Source organism: Anolis sagrei, chromosome 6 (genome assembly GCF_037176765.1).
Source record: "Anolis sagrei isolate rAnoSag1 chromosome 6, rAnoSag1.mat, whole genome shotgun sequence".
Classification (NCBI taxonomy): Eukaryota; Metazoa; Chordata; class Lepidosauria; order Squamata; family Dactyloidae; genus Anolis; species Anolis sagrei.
Genome location: NC_090026.1, coordinates 4,819,384 through 4,840,719, shown reverse-complemented (window position 1 = coordinate 4,840,719; position 21,336 = coordinate 4,819,384). Strand labels below are relative to the sequence as shown.

Genomic DNA, 21,336 nt, shown 5'->3' with positions numbered 1-21,336 from the left:
ACCAGGCTCGAGACCACCCCCGCTAGCTCAGGCAGGGAGACTGTAGTGCAGCGAGGTGGACGGTACACTACAAGAATCCCTATTCTGTCCTGGTCACCCACCCTCAGGTGGACGCATTCGAAATTTGTGGTCTGCGGGATGGGGCTCCTGGTCAGATGGATGGAATCTCTGTAGACCACTGCGACCCCGCCTCCCCGTCCTCCGGCTCTTGGTTGGTGTTGCACGGAGAAGCCTGGAGGACAAAGCTGGGAGAGGTTTACGCCCCCCGCTTCATCCAGCCAGGTCTCCGTGATGCACGCCAGATCTGCCCGCTCCTCCAGGATTAAATCCTGGATCCAGGTCGTTTTTCCGTTGACAGATCTGGCGTTCAACAACACCACCTTCAAACCAGAGGGCCCGCTCACCTGGTTACACCAATTTACCTTAGGAGACCGGTTGGGGATTGTTAATATGGATAAGCGGTCCGAATTAGGCCGAATTCGAGGTCTCCTTTTCCCGCATCTCCTCCTTCCCACCACGACCTCTATGGGGGCCCCTCGGCTAATGGAACACCTCCCCCCCTCCATGTCGCAGTCTAAAGACAAGATCTTACTTTCTGCTTTGTTCGTTATTTGATTTTTCGGTCCTTGCCGATATCCTTTCTTCCCCTCTACCCCCCTCCCCACCTCATTTTTATTTACGGGGTCCAGCCGTGCAGGGTGTATGTTCATTCACATTTGGCACAAATACCCAATATGTCCAAATTTGAATACTGGTGGGGATGGTGGGGGAGACGATGATTTTGTCATTTGGGAGTTGTAGTTTCTGGGATTTATAGTTCTCCTACAATCAAAGAGCATTCAGAACTCCACCAACAATGGGATTGAACCAATCTTGGCACACAGAACTCCCATCATTTGGGAGTTGTAGATGCTGGGATTTATAGTTCACCTATAATTAAATAATTAATATAATTATTATAATTAATATAATTAATATAATATAATTAATAGGAGCCCCCGGTGGCGCAGTGGGTTAAAGCACTGAGCTGATGAGCTTGTTGATCGAAAGGTCGCAGGTTCGATTCCGGGGAGCGGCGTGAGCTTCCGCTGTCAGCCCTAGCTTCTGCCAACCTAGCAGTTCCAAAACATGCAAATGTGAGTAGATCAATAGGTACCGCTCCGGCGGGAAGGTAACGGCGCTCCATGCAGTCATGCCGGCCACATGACCTTGGAGGTGTCTACGGGCAACGCTGGCTCTTTGGCTTAGAAATGGAGATGAGCACCACACCCCAGAGTCAGACATGACTGGACTTAATGTCAGGGGACTACCTTTACCTTTACCTTTTTATAATTAAATAGCATTCTGAACTCCACCAACAATGGAATTGAACAAATCTTGGCACACAGAACTCCCACGAGCAACAGAAAATACTGGAAGAATTTTGTGGGCACTGACTTTGAGTTTGAGAGTTGTAGTTCACCTGCACTCATAGAGTATTGTGGAGTCAAATAATGATGGATCTGGACCAAACTTGGCACGAATACTCAACATGCCAAAATGTGAATGCTAGTGGAGTTTTGGAGGAAATAGACCTTGATATTTGGGAGTTGTAGTTTCTGGGATTTATAGCTCACCTACGATCTAAGAGCCGAAGGCTTTCATGGCCGGAATCACTGGGTTGTTGTAGGTTTTTATCGGGCTATATGGCCATGTTCTAGAGGCATTCTCTCCTGACGTTTTGCCTGCATCTATGGCAAGCATCCTCAGAGGTAGTGAGGTCTGTTGGAACTAGGAAAATGGGTTTATATATCTGTGGAATGACTAGGGTGGGACAAAGAACTCTAGTCCTTTGGGGCTAGGTCTGAATGTTTCAAATGACCACCTTCATTAGCATTTGATGGCCTGGCAGTTGTTTGGTGTGGCTTGTTGGTGCATCAAGGTGGTCAGTTGAAACATTCACACCTAGCTCCAGCAGACAAGAGTTCTTTGCCCCACCCTGGTCATTCCACAGATATATAACCCCCCTTTTACTAGTTCCAACAGACCTCACTACCTCTGAGGATGCTTGCTATAGATGCAGGCGAAACGTCAGGAGAGAATGCCTCTAGACCATGGCCATATAGCCTGAAAAAACCTACAACAACCCAGATCTAAGAGCCCCTTGAATCCCATCAATGATCGAATTGGGCCAAACTTCCCACACAGAACCCCCATGACCAAGAGAAAATACTGTGTTCTATTATGGTCTTTGGCGACCCCTCTGACACCCCCTCGCGACCCCTCCAGGTGTCCCAACCCCCAGGTTGAGAAACACTTTGTGAAGATCAGGTAGGCTGTTAGGAATTGTGGGAGTTGGAGTCCAAAACACCTGGAGGCAGGCCCAAAGTTGGCCCATGCCTGGTGTAGATGTACCCAAGATCTCAAGTCCTTGAGTGAAGCAACCAAGAGCAGAGGATAATGGGAGCTGCAATACAAAAACTCCAGAGCGTTCCAAGTTGAGGAATCCCAGTCATGACAGGAAGCTTACTGCGAGGAAGCCGTGTAATTATCAATATCAACTTAGGAACTGAATGCCAAGGGACCACTATTTAAGGGGGGTTTACTTATTTGATAGTGTAGCTTACGTTTAATAACCCTAATTTGGTCCTTCTTCTTCTTGTGCAGGGGTGTTTGACTTAGAAAAAATTGTATCAGAGGCAAGGCTTGAGAAAAACAGTAACAAGTTTATTGGAATATAACAGGAGTAGAATAGATTCAATGCTACTTCACTCTAGAGGCACAAACTTAGCTGGCTACATTTATAGAGTTTTTTGAATAGCTCTAGGCCAGTGTTTCTCAACCTGGGGGTCGGGACCCCTGGAGGGGTCACGAGAGGTTTTCAGAGGGGTCGCCAAAGACCATTAGAAAACACATATTTCTGATGATCGTAAGAATCCCTTTGGCATAGTCGTTTGGGTTCACAGTGCTCTCTAGATGTAAGTGAACTACATCTCCCCTAAATCACTGTCAGTTCATCCAAAATCCCTCCAGTAGTTTCTGTTGGTTATGGGGGTTCTGTGTGGGATGTTTGGCCCATTTCTATCAGCAGTGTGATTCAGAGCACTCTTTGATTGTAGGTGAACTATAAATCCCAGCAACTAGTACAACTCCCAAATGTCAAGGTCTATTTCCCCCAAATTCCACCAGTGTTTACATTTGGGCATATTTAGTATCCGTGCCAAGTTTGATCCAGATCCATCATTGAGCCCACAATGCTCTCTGGATACAACTCCAAAACTCAAGGTCAATGCCTACCAAATACTTCCAGTATTTTGTCTTGGTCATGGGAGTTCTGTGCACCAAGTTTTGTTCAATTCCATCATTGGTAGGGTTCAGAATGCTCTTTGATTTTAGGTGAACTATAAATCCCAGTAACTACAACTCCCAAATGACAAACTCAATTCTCCCTCCAACCCCACCAGTATTGAAATTTGGCATATTGGGTAAGGTAAGGTAAAAGTTTCTCCTGACATTAAGTCCAGTCATGTCCAAGACTGGGGGTTGGTGCTCAATTTCTAGGCCGAAGAGCTGGTGTTGTCCATAGACACCTCCAAGGCCGACATGACTGCATGGAGCTCCATTATTGGGTATTTGTGCCAAATTTGGTCTAGTGAATGAAAACTCATCTTGCATTTCAGATATTTTCATTATGATTCATAACAGTAACACAATTACCGTTAGGAAGTAGCAACAATAATTATTTTATGGTTGGGGGGTCACCACAACATGAGGTGCTGTATTAAGGGGTCATGGCATTAGGGAGGTTGAGAAACACTGCTCTAGGCACTAAACAGATTTCAAAAGGTTTCTTTAGGCAAATGTTTCTTTCTTTAACAACCGTTCTGGTAATACAAATAAGCCGCTTGACTTATTTGACTGTATTGGCTCCAAGCCAAATCTTGATTCTTAATCAAAGAATCAGTCCTCCCTGCGGTTCTATCACTACAGGATTCCTGTTGGATTTCTACTTCCACACAGGATCAACTACCTCTGTAATTCACAACTACAGATCAGTTCCTTGATCCTCTCACTGGAGAATCCTCTCCTGTAACTCTCTGGTTACAGATTGCTGATTCACAGATCAGTCCTCTTCTGTAACTCTCCGGCTACAGACTCCTGATTCACAGATCAGTCCTCTTCTGTAACTCTCCGGCTACAGACTGATCACTTTCAAAAAGCTGCGCTGCCAAGTGGCAGTTGGCTCCGCCCCCGTTGCTATGGCAACTCAGCTCAAGGCAAGCCAAGCCAGTCACCATCCCTAATAAAATACAATTCTACATACTTACCATTACTAACTACTGTCTAAACAATACATGACTATAGGAATAAAAATACACATCATCACACTTACTCTTTCACCAGGCTCTGGATCTGGTTCTTGAGGGACTGCTGGGTCACATCTAGGAGTTCCTGCAGCAAAGAGAAGAATCCAAAGTCACAAAAAGATCTGAAGCCAGTCTGACCAGTTTACGAAAAAGACGACAACATTCTTGAGGGCAACGAAAGAGAGAGAAAGTATTTGAAAGCAGGGGTGCATCCACATTGTGGAATGAATGCAGCTTGGCCCCACTTTCACTGCCATGGCTCAGCTCAACAGAAATCCTGGGAGTTGTAGTTTACTAAGGTCTTTCACCTCAATTGACAGAAGAGTCTCCAAACTACAACTCCTAGGATTCCTTAGCACTGAGTCAGGGAAGTTCAAGTGGAGTCAAACTGCATTCATTCTACATTGTAAATGAGTCTTAGGGAAACTACAACTCCGAGGATTCCACAGCATTGAGCCAGGGAAGTTCAAGTGGGGCCAAACTGCATCCATTCTGCAACAAAACAAGTCCCTAAAAGAAAGGGGAAGAATGGAGATGGTTTCACCGAATAATGTTGGCAACCCTGGAATGCAATTTTGCAGAGAGACGTTGTGCAATGTTGCTTGCACACAATGTACTCTTTTTTTGCATCTGTCTAAGGAATTGACATAATCCTGGCATCCCAAATGTCCATGCTCAATTTCATCCCATTAAATAAATGGATTGGAAGGGCATCCAGATGGTCCTCCGCTTTTGCGGGTTTCAGTTAATCTTGCAGGACATCTCTAGGAATGTTTAGGCCCCAAACCCCCCAAAATGCCCCCTGACCCAATTTCCTGATCCTACAAAGACCCTTAACACATCATCATAGGTTTTATGTCCTGCCAAAAGAGAGGGAAGGGAGAAAAGGCAGGAGGATACGAAGGGATTATATATCACTCACCTCATGACCGTCAATCATCTTGGTCAAACTTTTGGAAAACTTTTCTAGGCATTCCTGAAAAAGAAAAGGGAGGCAAGCCAGAGAAAGAATACGTCAAAGGTCTTAGCATCCATGTTCCAGTTGTTTACGGGGGAAAAGCACTCTGCATAAATGCTCAGAAGCACGGTGCAATTCGAAAACACTTTGTATATGCTCAGAAGCACAATGCAATGGTCTGGCTCTCCCATTTCCCAATTGCCCATGGCTGAAAAACACTCTCTCAGAGGCACATTGTGACTGAGCTAAATAGACCAATGGTCTGGTTCAGTAGGAGGCGGTTTCCATGTTTCAATTGATCAGTACTCAAAAGCACTCTATATATGCTCAGAGGCACAGTGCAACTCAAAAGCACTCTATATATGCTCAGAGGCTCAGTGCAACTCAAAAACACTCTGTATGTGCTAAAAAAGCACTCTGAATATGCTCAGAGGCATGGTGCAGCTCAAAAACATTCTATATATGCACATAGCAACTCAAAAGCACTCTGTATATGCTCAGAGGCACAGTACAACTCAAAAGCATTCTGTTTATGCTCACAGGCACAGTGCAACCAAAAAGCAGTCTGTATATGCTCATAGGCACAGTGCAACTCAAAAGTACTCTGTATATGGTCAGAAGCACAGAGAAACTCAAAAGCACTCTGTATATGCTCAGAGGCACAGTGCAATTCAAAAGCACTCTGTATATGCTCACAGGCACAGTGCAACCAAAAAGCAGGCTGTATATGCTCAGAGGCACAGTGCATCTCAAAAGCACTCTGTGTATGCTCAGAGGCACAGTGCAACTCAAAGGCATTCTGTATATGCTCAGAGGCACAGTGCAACTCAAAAGCACTCTGTGTATGCTCAGAGGCACAGTGCAACTCAAAGGTATTCTGTATATGCTCAGAGGCTCAATGCAACTCAAAGGCATTCTGTATATGCTCAGAGGCACTGTGCAACTCAAAAGCACTCTGTATATGCTCAAAGGAACAGTGCAACTGTGATCAGAGGCACAATGCAACTTTAAAGCACTCTGTATATGTTCAGAGGCCCAGTGCAATTAAGCTAAGTAAACCAATGGTATGGCTCAGGAGAAGGCAGTCTATCATGTTCCAATTACACCCTATTGAAAAGCACTCTGTATGGGTTCAGACGCACAGTGAACATTGGGACAAAGGACTGGGAGAGATTCTGGGCACAAGAGAGAACTGTTGACCCAATATTCCCATCTCTAACCAGCAGCAACAGCCCTCTAGGTTCCAGGTAAGATCTATTCCTACCTGTGCGCAGAAATCCTAAATTATTCCATGCTGATCTCCCATCTAAGACCTAACCAGGTCCAAGCTGCTTACCTTCCAAAATTCAACAACAGACTGGTAATAAACTACACAACAGGATTATTATTTTGTTCAGATCTCGTCTGGTCCCCTTGGGAAGACAAAGCAGACACACAAGAGGGCCAAAGGTGTGTCCTTTGGTCTGGCCAGGTAAATATCCCCCTCCGGTCATGACCTTCCGGGCTGTGACCAAACCTGCCTTTCAAGCCAAGTTGGAAACAAAGAGGCCCAAAGCCATATGAAAACAGACAATGGAGATCCGCAATGCCGAAAAGCCCCAAACCTCCGACACACAACACACACACCTTGCTGTGGGTGGCCTCAGAATGACCTACCTGTCTCACTGCTTGTTTACTGTTTCAATTTTCTCCTTTGATTATAATGATTATTATTATACCCTACTTTTCTCCTTTGGTGGTATTACTATTATTAGTATTGTTATTATCTTTTTCTACTTTTCTCATTATAGTTTGGTGAAGACAATTGACCTTAACATTTGGGAGATGTAGTTCACTCATATCCAGAAAGCACTTTGAACCCAACTGATGATGGACCTGGATCATACTTGGTATGCATACGCAAAAAGGCCAACTTAGAAAATTGGTCAGTTTTGGAAGGAGTTGACATTGAATGCTGGGAATTATAGTTCACCCACATTTAAAGGGCACTGGGAACTTAGCTGACAATGGATCTGGACCAAACTTTGCACATGGACCCAACATGGCAGGGTTTGGAGCAAACTGACCTTTACCGCCTTGAGTCGCCGATAGACTGAGAAAGATGGTATACAAGTATAGTAAATAAATAAATAAACTTTGGGAGTTATAGTTCACTCCCATCCAAAGAGTGCTGTGAACCCAACTGACAACTATCCTGGACCAATATTGGTATGGACACCTAACACTGCCAACTCTGAATACTTGCAGGGTTTGGAGGAAGTTGACCTTGGATGCTGGGAATTATAGTTCACCTACAATCAAAGAGCACTCCGAACTCCACCAATGATGGATGTGGACCACACTTGGCACACACATCCAACATGACCAAGGCTGAATATTGGTGAGGTTTGGAGGGAATTGACCTTGAACTTTGGGAGTTATAGTTTACTCGAGCACTGTGAACCCAACTGACAATTAATCTGGACCAACATTGGTATGGACACCTAGCACTATCAACTTTGAATACTTGCAGGGTTTGGAGGAAGTTGACCTTGGATGCTGGGAATTATAGTTCACCTACAATCAAAGAGCACTCCGAACTCCACCAATGATGGATGTGGACCACACTTGGCACACACATCCAACATGACCAAGGCTGAATATCGGTGAGGTTTGGAGGGAATTGACCTTGAACTTTGGGAGTTATAGTTTACTCGAGCACTGTGAACCCAACTGACAATTAATCTGGACCAACATTGGTATGGACACCTAGCACTATCAACTTTGAATACTTGCAGGGTTTGGAGGAAGTTCACCTTGGATGCTGGGAATTATAGTTCCCCTACAATCAAAGAGCACTCTGAACTCCACCAATAATGGATGTGGACCACACTTGGCACACACATCCAACATGACCAAGCCTGAATATCGGTAAGGTTTGGAGGGAATTGACCTTGAACTTTGGGAGTTATAGTTTACTCGAGCACTGTGAACCCAACTGACAGCTAATCTGGACCACTAGTATGGACACCTAACACTGCCAACTTTGAATACTAGCAGGGTTTGGAGGGAGTTGACCTTGGATGCTGGGAATTATAGTTCACCTACAATCAAAGAGCACTCTGAACTCCATCAGTGATAGATGTGGACCTCACTTGGCACACACATCCAACATGACCAAGCCTGAATATTGGTAAGGTTTGGAAGGAATTGACCTTGAACTTTGGGAGTTGTAGTTCACTTGCATTCAGAGAGCACTGTGAACCCAGCTGATGACTGATCTGGACCAAAATTGGCACACAGACCCAACATGGCCAACCCTGAATACTAATGGCATTTGGGAAGGATTGACCCATGACTGACCCATGATTTTGGGAGTTGTAGTTCACCCACACCCAGAGACCACTATGAACCCAACCAAGAATGGATCATTTAACCAACATAGCCAACTCTGAATGGTGATGGGGTTTGTGTGAAGTTCAAAACACCTGGTGGGACCAGGTTTGCCCATGCTTGGTCTACAAGATAGATGGCCTAGCATGCATCTTGCTCCCTCCTCCTGCTGTTTCCTCTGTCCACAGCGTAAACTCAAACTCCAAAGCAAACTCACGCTCATCATGGTGTCTCCTGCGGAATTGTGGGACAGCTCTTGGACACCCAACACGAAGGTCTTGCTGTGGGCACAGTACTGCCGCCCAGACTCCAGCATGGTGGCACACAGTTTCAGCAACTGGGAGGAATGGGGAAAGAAGTCAAGCATCAGCAAGGGAGTTCATCTCTCCAGATTGTTATGCCAACCCCACACTGAAGGTCAACCCCTTGCTCACCTTCTCCAGCTGCGTCTCCAACAAGGACACCTCCGTTTCCACCGTCTCGATGGCCGCCCTGATGGGAAAAAGAGACATATGAAGTAGCCATACTTTTTAAATCATAGAATCATAGAATCAAAGAGTTGGAAGAGACCTCATGGGCCATCCAGTCCAACCCCATTCTGCCAAGAAGCAGGAATATTGCATTCAAAGCACCCCCGACAGATGGCCATCCAGCCTCTTTCAAAGCCTCCAAGAAGAAGTCTCCACCACACTCAGGGGCAGAGAGTTCCACTGCTGAACGGCTCTCACAGATTCCTAATGTTCAAATGGAATCTCCTTTCTTGTAGTTTGAAGCCATTGTTCCGCGTCCTAGTCTCCAAGGAAGCGGAAAACAAGCTTGCTCCCTCCTCCCTGTGGCTTCCAAAGAAGGAGCCTCCACCACACTCTGGGGCAGAGAGTTCCACTGCTGAACGGCTCTCACAGTCAGGAAGTTCTTCCTCATGGTCAGGTGGAATCTCCTCTCTTGTAGTTTGAAGCCATTGTTCCGCGTCCCAGTCTCCAAGGAAGCAGAAAACAAGCTTGCTCCCTCTTCCCTGTGGCTTCCCCTCACATATTTATACATGGCTATCATCTTTCCATCTTCTCTTCTTCAGGCTAAACATGCTCAGCTCCTTAAGCTGCTCCTCATAGGGCTTGTTCTCCAGACCCTTGATCATTTTAGTCGCCCTCCTCTGGACACATTCCAGCTTGTCAATCTCTCTCTTGAATTGTGGTGCCCAGAATTAGACACAATATTCCAGGTGTGGTCTAACCAAAGCGGAACAGAGCATGGGGAGCATGACTTCCCTAGATCTAGACACTAGGCTATTGATGCAGGCCAAAATCCCATTGGCTTTTTTTGCCGCCACATCACATTCCTGGCTCATGTTTAACTTGTTGTCCACGAGGACTCCAAGATCTTTTTCACACGTACTGCTCTCAAGCCAAGCATTGTCCCCCATTCTGCATCTTTGCATTTCGTTTTTCCTGCCTAAGTGGAGTATCTTGCATTTGTCCCTGTTGAACTTCATTTTGTTGGTTTAGGCCCATCTCTCTAATCTGTCAAGATCGTTTTGAATCCTGTTCCTGTCCTCTGGAGTATTGGCATTTAAATCGGCATTTAATGCAACATGTTTTGAGTTTTGCAGTTTGTAGACGGGAGGGAAGTACGATCCTTCCACGTTCTGCATTTGCAGAAGGACAAAAAGGAAGCTGGTTTGGATGCTAAAGTCTTTGCAAGTTTGCAAGACTTTGCAAGTTGTTGGAAAGCATGTTCAGCAATGGCAGGGTTTTGTGAGCCACCACCTCCTCCATGATCAGCCAGGCTTATCCAACCTGAGCACATGGGTTGGACTACAGCTCCCATCACTCTCAGACGACAACAGTCACAGAGCTGGGCATGGTGGGTCCTTGCAGTCTGTGCGACATTTGCATCAACTGCCCAAATCCCAAACATAATAATAACAGTAAATCTTATTCAAAGCATCCCCGACAGATGGCCATCCAGCTGCTGTTCAAAAGCTTCCATAGAAGGAGGCTCCACCACACTCTGGGGCAGAGAGTTCCACTGCTGAACAGCTCTCTCTCACACACAGTCAGGAAGTTCTTCCTCATGTTCAGGAGGAATCTCGTTTCCTGGAGTTTGAAGCCATTGTTCCAAGCCTCCAAAGAAGGAGCTTCCATCACACTCCAGGGCAGAGAGTTCCACTGCTGAACAGCTCTCTCTCACAGTCAGGAAGTTCTTCTTCATTGGGTTGTTGTAGGTTTTTTCTTCTTCATGTTCAGGTGGAATCTCCTTTCCTGTAGTTTGAAGCCATTGCTCCATGTCCTAGTCTCCAGGGCAGCAGAAAACAAGCCTGCTCCCTCCTCCCTATGACTTCCCTTCACGTATTTATCCATGGTCCGCATCGTGTCTCCTCTCAGTCTTCTCATCTGAAGGTTGAACATGCGCAGCTCTTTAATCCGCTCCTCATAGGGCTTGTTCTCCAGACTGTTGACTCTTTGAGTCGCCCTCCTCTGGACACATTCCAGCTTAGAGTCAACATCTCCCTTCCATTGTGGTGCCAAGAACTGAACACACTATGATTCCCAGGTGTGGTCTGACCAAGGCAAACTAGAGCATGGGTAGCATGACTTCTCTGGATCTAGGCACTAGACTCATTTTGATGCAAGCCATAATCTCATTGACCTTCTGAGCTGCTGCATAGCATTGTTGGCTCATGTTTAACTTTGTCGTCCACGAGGGTCAAATTGTATTAATTCTGCCATTTAGATGCACCTCTAATTACCTCTAATCAAAGCAAATAAAATAAAGGCTCTGACAGGCAAAGTAAGTAAAACTAAAAAACACTATGAATCCCCTGCCCCTTATGATGCTATTGGGCCCCTCTTCCCAGCAACCCCTACTCATTACAGTCAATGCTGGGAGGTACTGGGAGTTGCAGTCAAAATTTGGAAGGAGGTTGGGAGAGATCTTTCCCAAACTTTATGACCATTGCCATCATGATGAATTGGGATGGACAACTGTCAGGCTCCAAGGACAATAATAATCACCAACAGAACGTCAAAGGACCACAAATCCCTAACTTGCTTTATTGTCTCCAAATTACCCCATCCATTTCCACTTTTGGTATTTTTGCAACATCTTTGGACATTCTTAGGACATCTGCATTGGCTGGAGAGCTTGGGTTGTCAGGAAAATTTGGGTTGTGTCTTCCTGCATGGCCAAAAAGAGTTGGACTGGATGACTTCTTGGGGTCATAGAATCATAGAATCAAAGGGCTGGAAGAGACCTCATGGGCCATCCAGTCCAACCCCATTCTGCCAAGAAGCAGGAATATTGCATTCAAATCACCCCTGAAAGACGGCCATCCAGCCTCTGTTTAAAAGCTTCCAAAGAAGGAGCCTCCACCACACTTTGGGGCAGAGAGTTCCACTGCTGAACGGTTCTCACAGTCAGGAAGTTCTTCCTCATGTTCAGATGGAATCTCCTCTCTTGTAGTTTGAAGCCACTGTTCCATTGCGTCCTAGTCTCCAGGGAAGCAGAAAACAAGTTTTCTCCCTCCTCCTCCCTGTGGCTTCCTTTCACAAATTTATATATGGCTATCATATCTCCTCTCAGCTTTCTCTTCTTCAGGCTAAGCATGCGCAGCTCCTTAAGCCACTCCTCATAGGGCTTGTTCTCCAGACCCTTGATCATTTTAGTTGTCCTCCTCTGGACACATTCCAGCTTGTCAATATCTCTCTTGAGTTGTGGTGCCCAGAATTGGACACAATATTCCAGATGTGGTGTAACCAAAGCGGAATAGAGCATGGGGAGCATTACTCCCCTAGATCTACACACTACGCTCCTCTTGATGCAGGCCAAAATCCCATTGGCTTTTTTTGCCGCCACATCACATTGTTGGCTCATGTTTAACTTGTTGTCCACGAGGACTCCAAGATCTTTTTCACACGTACTGCTTTTGAGCCAGGCATTGTCCCCCATTCTGTATCTGTGCATTTCGTTTTTTCTGCCTAAGTGGAGTATCTTGCATTTGTCACTTGCATTGGTCCCTTCCAACTTTGTAACTCTATTATTATTATTATTATTATTATTATTATTATTATTATTATTATTATTCTCTTAATGCATCACTCTGCAGGTCTATGTGAATGGCCCAAATTGGAGACTCTTGAGATCAGGGTGAAAATAGTGAGCTTTCAGGCAACTGACAGGAAGCGGTTGCAACGCAGAAAGCGGCAGGAAACTGCAACGCAACCACAAAACGAAGAGGCTGAAAAAGCGAGAGAGTTTGGCAAAACATGATCTGGCCTTCCTTATGCAGAAATGCAAAGCCACGTGGACCCCTAAATGGAGGCAGACAGCAATTCCTCGCCCTCACTTTTGATGGCTGGGGATGGTGGGAGTTGCAGTCACTTACAGCATGTCTCAACCTTAGCTTCTGATAACCTGGATATATCCCAAACTGATTTCTGCTTCCTGGAATGCATCTGCACTGTATTTATTTATATATTTTATTTGTCGTGTCAGGGCAACCAGTCAATTGTATTACATTTCTAACAGAACAAAACAAACAAACAAACAGGCAAAACACAAAATTTGCGAGTTTGGTAGTTGATTAAATGTCCTTTGACCAGTATCTGGCCACTTGGAGTGCCTCTGGTGTTGCTGCAAGAAGGTCCTCCATTGTGCATGTAGCAAGGCTCAGGTGGCATTGCAGCAGGTGGTCAGTGGTTGGCTCTTCTCCGCACTCGCATGTCGAGGATTCCACTTTGTGGCCCCATTTCTTGTGGTTGGCTCTGCATCTCGTGGTGCCAGAGCGCAGTCTGTTCAGCGCCTTCCAAGTCGCCCAGTCTTCTGTGTGCCCAGGGGGGCGTCTCTCATTTGGTATCAGCCATTGATTGAGGTTCTGGGTTTTAGCCTGCCACTTTTGGACTCTCGCTTGCTGAGGTGTTCCAACGAGTGTCTCTGTAGATCTTAGAAAACCATTTCTTGATTTAAGTCATTGATGTGCTGGCTGATACACAAAGAGAGGATGAGCTGGAGATGCCTCTGCCTTGGTCCTTTCACTATTGGCTGCTACTTCCCGGCGGATGTCAGGTGGTGCAATACCGGCTAAGCAGTGTAATTTCTCCAGTGGTAGTGAAGCATGCTCATAGGAAAAATGGGACCATTTCCCCTTTTGCCTGTAAGGATTTTGTGTTCTCTTTGCTGCCTGCAGGTTGAGCACAAGAGCAATCCAAGCTTGGTAAGTTGGCAACCTCAGTGGTGAAGCATGCTCATAGGAAAGACATTCTGGCAATGGAAGTATTGGGGTGCTTCATTGTTTTTAGCTCATTCAAAAGACAAGTAGCAAAACGCAAATTTAAAGAAACAGAGGTCTTTTAAGATTCCAAAAATGATCTCAGTAATCAATGAGAAGTGGACGTTGAAGTGGCGCCAACATGGAGGCGCTGGGTTTGGTTCCATTCGTCACCCATTGAATGGAAAAGGCCAGCCATGTGCTCCCTTCTCTTCCACCCCCAATGGTTTGCGGGGTTTCCGGTGTGCACATGCCTTTGCGTAGAAACCGCACACTTCCTGTACACGGATGTCATAGACAGGAAGTGGTCACAGGTTCAAGTCACAAAGGTGTCACAACGCAGCTTGAAGAACCAGCTTGTTGAGTGTTAAAGTGGTCAGCTTTGTAGGACATATATCAACATGCCTTCCATCTTGAGGAGCTTTCCTTTAACTCTCGATTTCCTTACTCCCAGTGGGTCAGACTAGATGACCTTCAAGGTCTCATATCATTCTTTCTCTTGGTCATTTGGGGTCAATGCACCCTGAGCCCTGCTACATGCACAATGGAGGGCCTCCTTGCGGCAACACCAGAGGCACTCCAAGGGGCCAGAGACTGGTCAAAGGACATTTAATCAACTACCAAGCTTGCAAATTTTGTGTTTTGTCTGTCTGTTTGTTTGTTTGTTTTGTTCTGTTAGAAATGTAATACAATTGTCTGGTTGCCCCTGACACGATAAATAAAATAAATACTACCAAGATTGCCAAATTACTAAGCTATGATTGCTCTTGTGCTCAACCTGCAGGCAGAAAGAGAAGGTAAAATTGTCCCTGGTAAAAGGGGAAATTGTCCCATTTTTCCTATGAGCGTGCTTCCCTGCTGAGGTTGCCAACTTACTGAGCTACAATTGCTCTTGTGCTCAACCTGCAGGCAGCAAAGAGAAGGTAAAATTCTCATATGCAAAAACGGAAATGGTCCCATTTTTCTGATGAGCATGCTTTACCACTGAGGTTGCCAACTTACCAAGCTACGATTGCTCTTGTGCTCAACCTGCAGGAAGCCAAGAGAACACAAAATCCTCGCAGACAAAAAGGGAAATGTTTCCATTTTTCCTATGAGCGTGCTTCCCTACCGAGGTTGCCAACTTACTGAGCTATGATTGCTCTTGTGCTCAACCTGCAGGAAGCAAAGGAAACACAAAATCCTGGCAGGAAAAAAGGGAAATGGTCCTATTTTTCCTATGAGCATGCTTTACCACCGAGGTTGCCAACTTAGCAAGCTACGATTGCTCTTGTGCTCAACTTGTAGGCAGCCAAGAGAAGGTAAAATCCTCCCTGGCAAGAAAGGGGAATGGTCCCATTCCTACCCAGCTGGTTTTTTCAGATCTATATGCTCTTTCTTTCTCGTGTGAGGGCAGCCAGTCAATTATATTACATTTCTAACAGAACAAAGCAACCAAACAGAGAAAATACAAAATGTGTGAGTTTGGTAGTTGATTAAATGTCCTTTGACCAGTATCTGGCCACCTGGAGTGCCTCTGGTGTTACTGCAAGAAGGTCCTCCCTTGTGCATGTGGCAGGGCTCAGGGTGCATTGCAGCAGGTGGTCAGTGGTTTGCTCTTCTCCACACTCGCATGTCGTGGATTCCACCTTGTAGCCCCATTTCTTGAGGTTGGCTCTGCATCTCGTGGTGCCAGAGCGCAGTCTGTTCAGCGCCTTCCAAGTCGCCCAGTCCTCTGTGTGCCCAGGGGGGAGTCTCTCATTTGGTATTAGCCATTGGTTGAGGTTCTGGGTTTGAGCCTGCCACTTTTGGACTCTTGCTTGCTGAGGTGTTCCAGCGAGTGTCTCTGTAGATTTTAGAAAACTATGTCTGGATTTAAGTCGTTCACGTGCTGGCTGACACCCAAACGGGATGAGCTGGAGATGTCACTGCCTTGGTCCTTTCACTATTGGCTGCCACTTCCCAGCAGATATCAGGTGGTGCAGTACCAGCTAGATAGTGTAATTTCCCCAGTGGTGTAGGGCGCTGACACCCCGTGATAATGCGGCATGTCTCATTAAGAGCCACATCCACTGTTTTAGTGTGGTGAGATGTGTTCCACACTGGGCATGCATACTCAGCAGCGGAATAGCACAGCACAAGGGCAGATGTCTTCACTGTGTCTGGTTGTGATCCCCAGGTTGTGACAGTCAGCTTTCGTATGATATTGTTTCTAGCACCCACTTTTTGCTTGATGTTCAGGCAATGCTTCTTGTAGGTCAGAGCACGGTCCAGAGTGACTCCCAGGTACTTGGGTGCGCTGCAATGCTCCAGTGGGATTCCTTCCCAGGTGATCCTCAGAGCTCGGGATGCTTCTCGGTTCTTGAGATGAAAGGCACATATCTGTGTTTTAGATGGGTTGGGGATCAGCTGGTTTTCCCTGTAATAGGCAGGAAGAGCACCTAGAACTTCGGAAAGCTTCTGTTCTACCACCTCAAAGCTCCCTGCTTGAGCAGTAATGGCACGGTCATCAGCATAGATGAAACTCTCTGTCCCTTCTGGCAGTGGCTGGTCATTTGTGTAGATGTTAAACATGGATGGAGCAAGCACGCTCCCCTGAGGCAGGCCGTTCTATACGCTGACAGAGAGAGACGCAGGAGCAGGGCTGATTGGAAAAGTTGGCAACCTTCATTGGCAGCAAACAGTCCCACCTCCCTTAAGAGAGAAGCCACATGAGTCATTTCTTCCTTGGCTCCTTAAAGTGATATTCTTTTTTTCCGCTTTGTCAAACAAACACCACGATGTTCCAAAAGCTTGGAAAAAACGTTCCCCTTGAAAGACGACATCTCTACAAAACTATGCTGCCGGCGGGATTTGAAAATAATGAAAGAAAGGCACATTCCCCACGCTTTCATTCCATTGGTCAGAAATGGATACTCCAGTCCCAAAAAGTAACTTTCTCCAAGGTCTTGGGTCAAAAAATAAAAAGAGAAGAGAGAGCCTGAAAGAAAACACAGCTGCAGGGAATTCTGGAGGGAATTCTGCCTTCTGGTTTCTCAGCCACAGCTGGTCCAAAGTTTCGTGTTTTTTGGACTTAGAAATCTCCAAATCCCCAATCAGTCGCACTTGCAAAACAACTTATTGGCATCACCTTCTCCAAAGTTGAAAAACTCCAGCAGAACCCCCCAAAATCCATTGAATTAGAATGAAAACGTTGTGGAGTTGTGATGCTCTTTCTTTGGGAAGGGTTTTAGGGCGCATTGAGTGGAGAATGGGAGGATTTGGGAGGACTTTTTTCAAGGGTGGAGCCCAAGAGGCTCCTCATAACGGATCAAGGAGGTTTAAGGAAGCCACAAGCTGAACATGAGCCAACAGTGTGATGTGGCAGCGAAAAAGGCCAATGGGACTCCAGGCTGCATCAATAAGATGAATAGGTTGCTGAGAAGCGACATGAAAGCCATGCTTAAATATTGGAAGGATATGCTATTGCCTAGAGCACGCACGGGCAAACTTTGGCTCTCCTTCAGGTGTTTTGGATGCAGGCGAAACGTCAGAAGAAAATGCCTCTAGATCATGGCCATACAGCCTGAAAAAACCTACAACAAGCCATTAGGCTGTTTGGAATTGTGGGAGTTAAAGTCCAAAACACCTGAAGGAGGGCCAAAGATTGCCCATGCCTGTCCTAGGGTCTTGTGGAATCCCCTTTCTGTAAGTTTTGAAACAGAGGTTGGATGGCCATCTGTCTGGAGGGCTTTGATTGTGCTTTTCCTGTCTAGCAGACAGGGATTGGACTAGATGGCCTTTGGGGTCTCTTCCAACACTAACAGTAATAGTAATAATAATATGGATACTATCTTTCTGCCTGGCAGAAGGGTGTTGGACTAGATAGCCTTTGGGTGTCCCTTCCAATAATAGTATCTTCCTGCCTGGCAGAAGGGAGTTCGACTGGATGGCCTTTGGGTCTCTTCCAAATCTAATAATAATAATAATAATATAGAATAGATAATAATATCTTCCTGCCTGGCAGAAGGGAGTTGGACTAGATGGCCTTTGGGTCTCTTCCAAATATAATAATAATAATAATAATAATAATAATAATAATAATAATAATAATAATTAGATACTATTATCTTCGTGGCTGGCAGAAGGGAGTTGGACTGAATGGCCTTTGGGTCTCTTCCAAATCTAATAATAATAATAATAATAATAATAGGGAATATTATCTTTCTGCCTGATAGAAGGGAGTTGGATTGGCCTTTGGGTGCTCCTTCCAACTCTAATAATAATAATAATAATAATAATAATAATAATAATAATAAGTAGATACTATTATCTTCCTGGCTGGCAGAAGGGAGTTGGACTGGATGGCCTTTGGGTCTCTTCCAACTCTAACAACAACAACAACAACAACAACAGATATCATCTTCCTGCCAGAAGGGGGTTGGACTATATGGCCTTTGGAGTCTCTTCCAACTCTAACAATAATAATAATAGTAATAATACAACAACAATAATAATGGATGGATGGATGGATGGATGGATGGATGGATAGATAGATAGATAGATAGATAGATAGATAGATAGATACTATTATCTTCCTGCCTGGCAGAAGGGGGTTGGATTATATGGCCTTTGGGGTCTCTTCCAACTCTAACAACAACAACAACAACAACAACAACAACAACAACAGATGGATGGATGGATGGATGAATAGATAGATAGATAGATAGATAGATACTATTATCTTCCTGCCTGGCAGAAGGGGGTTGGACTATATGGCCTTTGGGATCTCTTCCAACTCTAATAATAATAATAACAATAATAATAATAACAGATGGATGGATGGATAGATAGATACTATTATCTTCCTGCCTGGCAGAAGGTGGTTGGACTAGATGGCCTTTGGGGTCTCCTCCAATTCTAAATAATAATAATAATAATAGATAGATAGATAGATAGATAGGTAGATAGATCGATAGATAGATAGATAGATAATATCTGCTTGGCAGAAGGGAATTGGACTTTGTTATTTTCCAAGTGTCAATCTCAAACAAAACTCCAACACAGGGGAACTCCAGAGAAGAAACTATCAGGAACTGCTAATCACCTCTCAACAAAGAGTTCCTCAAGTCACCTAAAAACACCTAAAAACTGTCAGGCCATCAAATGCTAATCAAGGTGGCCAATTGCAACATTCACACTTGCCTCCAACAGACAAGAGTTCTTTCTCCCACCCTGGACATCATTCCACAGATCTATAAACCAAATTTTCCTGGCTTCCAACAGACCTCACAACCTCTGAGGATGCCTGCCGTAGATGTGGGCGAAACGTCAGGAGAGAGTGCTTCATCTAGAACATGGCCATACAGCCTGGCAAACTCACAACCCAATATCTCTCTTGACCTGTATTGCCAAGCAATGGCCGAAAGGGGGTTGGAGTAGATTGCCTTTAGGGCCCCTTCCAACTGTAGGATTCTATGACCTCCTCTGGACACTCTGCCCATCATTCTGCAGAACCCAGAAATAGCAAAAGATGGACGGACTAGATAGCCTTTGGGGTCCTTTCCAACTTTAGCATGATATAGGGGACACCTTTCCCTTTGTCAATCTCTTCCTTGACTTAAGAGTGCCCAGAAGTGGCCTTTGGGCAGGCAGGGGCCAAGTTGGGCCCTCCAGGGGTTTGGGACTTCAACTCCCACCATTCCTAACAGCCGGTAGGCTGTTAGGAATGGTGGGAGTTGAAGTCCCAAACCCCTGGAGGGCCCAACTTGGCCCCTGCCTGCTTTTAGGGGTCTTCTCCCTATTGGAGGATCCTCCAGCCCTCTCCCACTTTGTCCCTGCCTGTCTTGAAGCGGGAGTGACCCAAAGGGGGTCGGTCTAGATGTCCCTTGGGGTTCCCCTTCGGATTCTGCAGCTGGAGGCGAGAGTCGGGCGGGGAGTGCCGGCGCCTGGCACGGCTTTCCCTGCGCGTCCGAAGCCGGCCCGAGGCGGCCGGCCAACGGCGAAGAGCTCCCCCTTGGTGGGACCCACCTGAATCGGGGCGAGTCCTTGCGGCACTCCTCGAAGTCCAGCTTGACGGTCATCTCGGCCTGGCGCCCCCTCCTCTTCCTCTTCCTCCACTTGGACCACAGCACCGGCCTCGGAGGAGGAGGAGGAGGGGGAGGCGGGGAGCAGCCTCGGAGGGGAGCCCGCAGGAAGGGGCGCGAGGAGGAGGAGAGGAGGAGCAGCTCCTTCTTCCCGGCAGGGCGGGGAGAGCGGCGCCCGGAGACGCCCCACGGAGGGGGAGCCATGCGCCCCAGGGACGCCCCACCGAGGAAGGCAGCCCAGGCGCCCTCCTCGAAGGAAGGAAGGCAGGCAAGGAAGGAGGGGAGGAGCGCCCCCTGGAGGAGGAGCCGGGAATAGAGGGAGGCACTGGGGGGTGGGGGGAGGGGGAGGAGGGGCACAGAGGGGAGGGCAACAGGACGCCTTCCTGTCTGTCTGTCTGTCTGTCTATCTATCTATCCATCCATCCATCCATCCATCCATCCATCCATCCATCCATCCATCCATCTATCTGACCTATTGGTCCCGTCTAATCTATCCTATATATCTATCCTATCCTATCTATCAATCTATCAGTTGGGGTTGGACTAGATGGCCCTTGGGGTCTCTTCCAGCTCTAGGATTGCTATCTATCTATCTATCTACCTACCAAACTTCCTCCCTATCCATCTATCTATCTATCTACCTACCTACCTACCTACCTTCCTCCCTCCCTATCTATCTGTCTGTCTATCTGTCTACCTTCCTCTCTATCTATCTATCTATCTATCTATCTACCTACCTATCTACCTTCCTTCCTTCCTCCCTATCTATCTATCTATCTATCTATCTGTCTGTCTATCTGCCTACCTACCTTCCTCCCTATCCATCTATCTACCTACCTTCCTTCCTTCCTTCCTCCCTATCTATCTATCTATCTATCTGTCTGTCTATCTATCTACCTACTTTCCTCCCTATCTACCTACCTATCTTCCTACCTATCTACCTCCCTATCTATCTATATATCTACCTACCTACCTACCTTCCTCCCTATATATATACCTACCTACCTACCTTCCTATCTATCTTATCTATCTATCTATCTATCTATCTATCTATCTATCTATCTACCTATCTATCTACCTATCTACCTACCTTCCTCCCTATCTGTCTACCTCCCTCCCTATCTATCTATCTATCTATCTATCTATCTATCTACCTATCTACCTCCCTATATATCTACCTACCTACCTACCTTCCTATCTATCTTATCTATCTATCTATCTATCTATCTATCTACCTATCTATCTATCTATCTATCTACCTATCTATCTACCTTCCTCCCTATCTGTCTACCTCCCTCCCTCCCTATCTATCTATCTATCTATCTATCTATCTACCTACCTTCCTCCCTATCT

General features: G+C 46.0%; 1 protein-coding gene across 1 annotated transcript in view; it reads right to left on the bottom strand.

Annotated features, from left to right (window-relative positions):
- The window catches only part of ACAP1 (ArfGAP with coiled-coil, ankyrin repeat and PH domains 1), a 57,051-nt gene extending 36,797 nt beyond the window's left edge, over positions 1–20,254 (bottom strand). Inside the window, exons 1-5 of the mRNA XM_067469695.1 lie at positions 19,928–20,254; positions 9,111–9,168; positions 8,894–9,013; positions 5,269–5,322; positions 4,373–4,431 (exon numbers count right to left, since the gene is read on the bottom strand). Of these exons, the coding sequence (XP_067325796.1) occupies positions 4,373–4,431; positions 5,269–5,322; positions 8,894–9,013; positions 9,111–9,168; positions 19,928–20,187 (551 nt within the window). The 5' untranslated portion in view covers positions 20,188–20,254. The remainder of the gene's footprint in view (positions 1–4,372; positions 4,432–5,268; positions 5,323–8,893; positions 9,014–9,110; positions 9,169–19,927) is intronic.
- Positions 20,255–21,336: the final 1,082 nt, after the last annotated feature.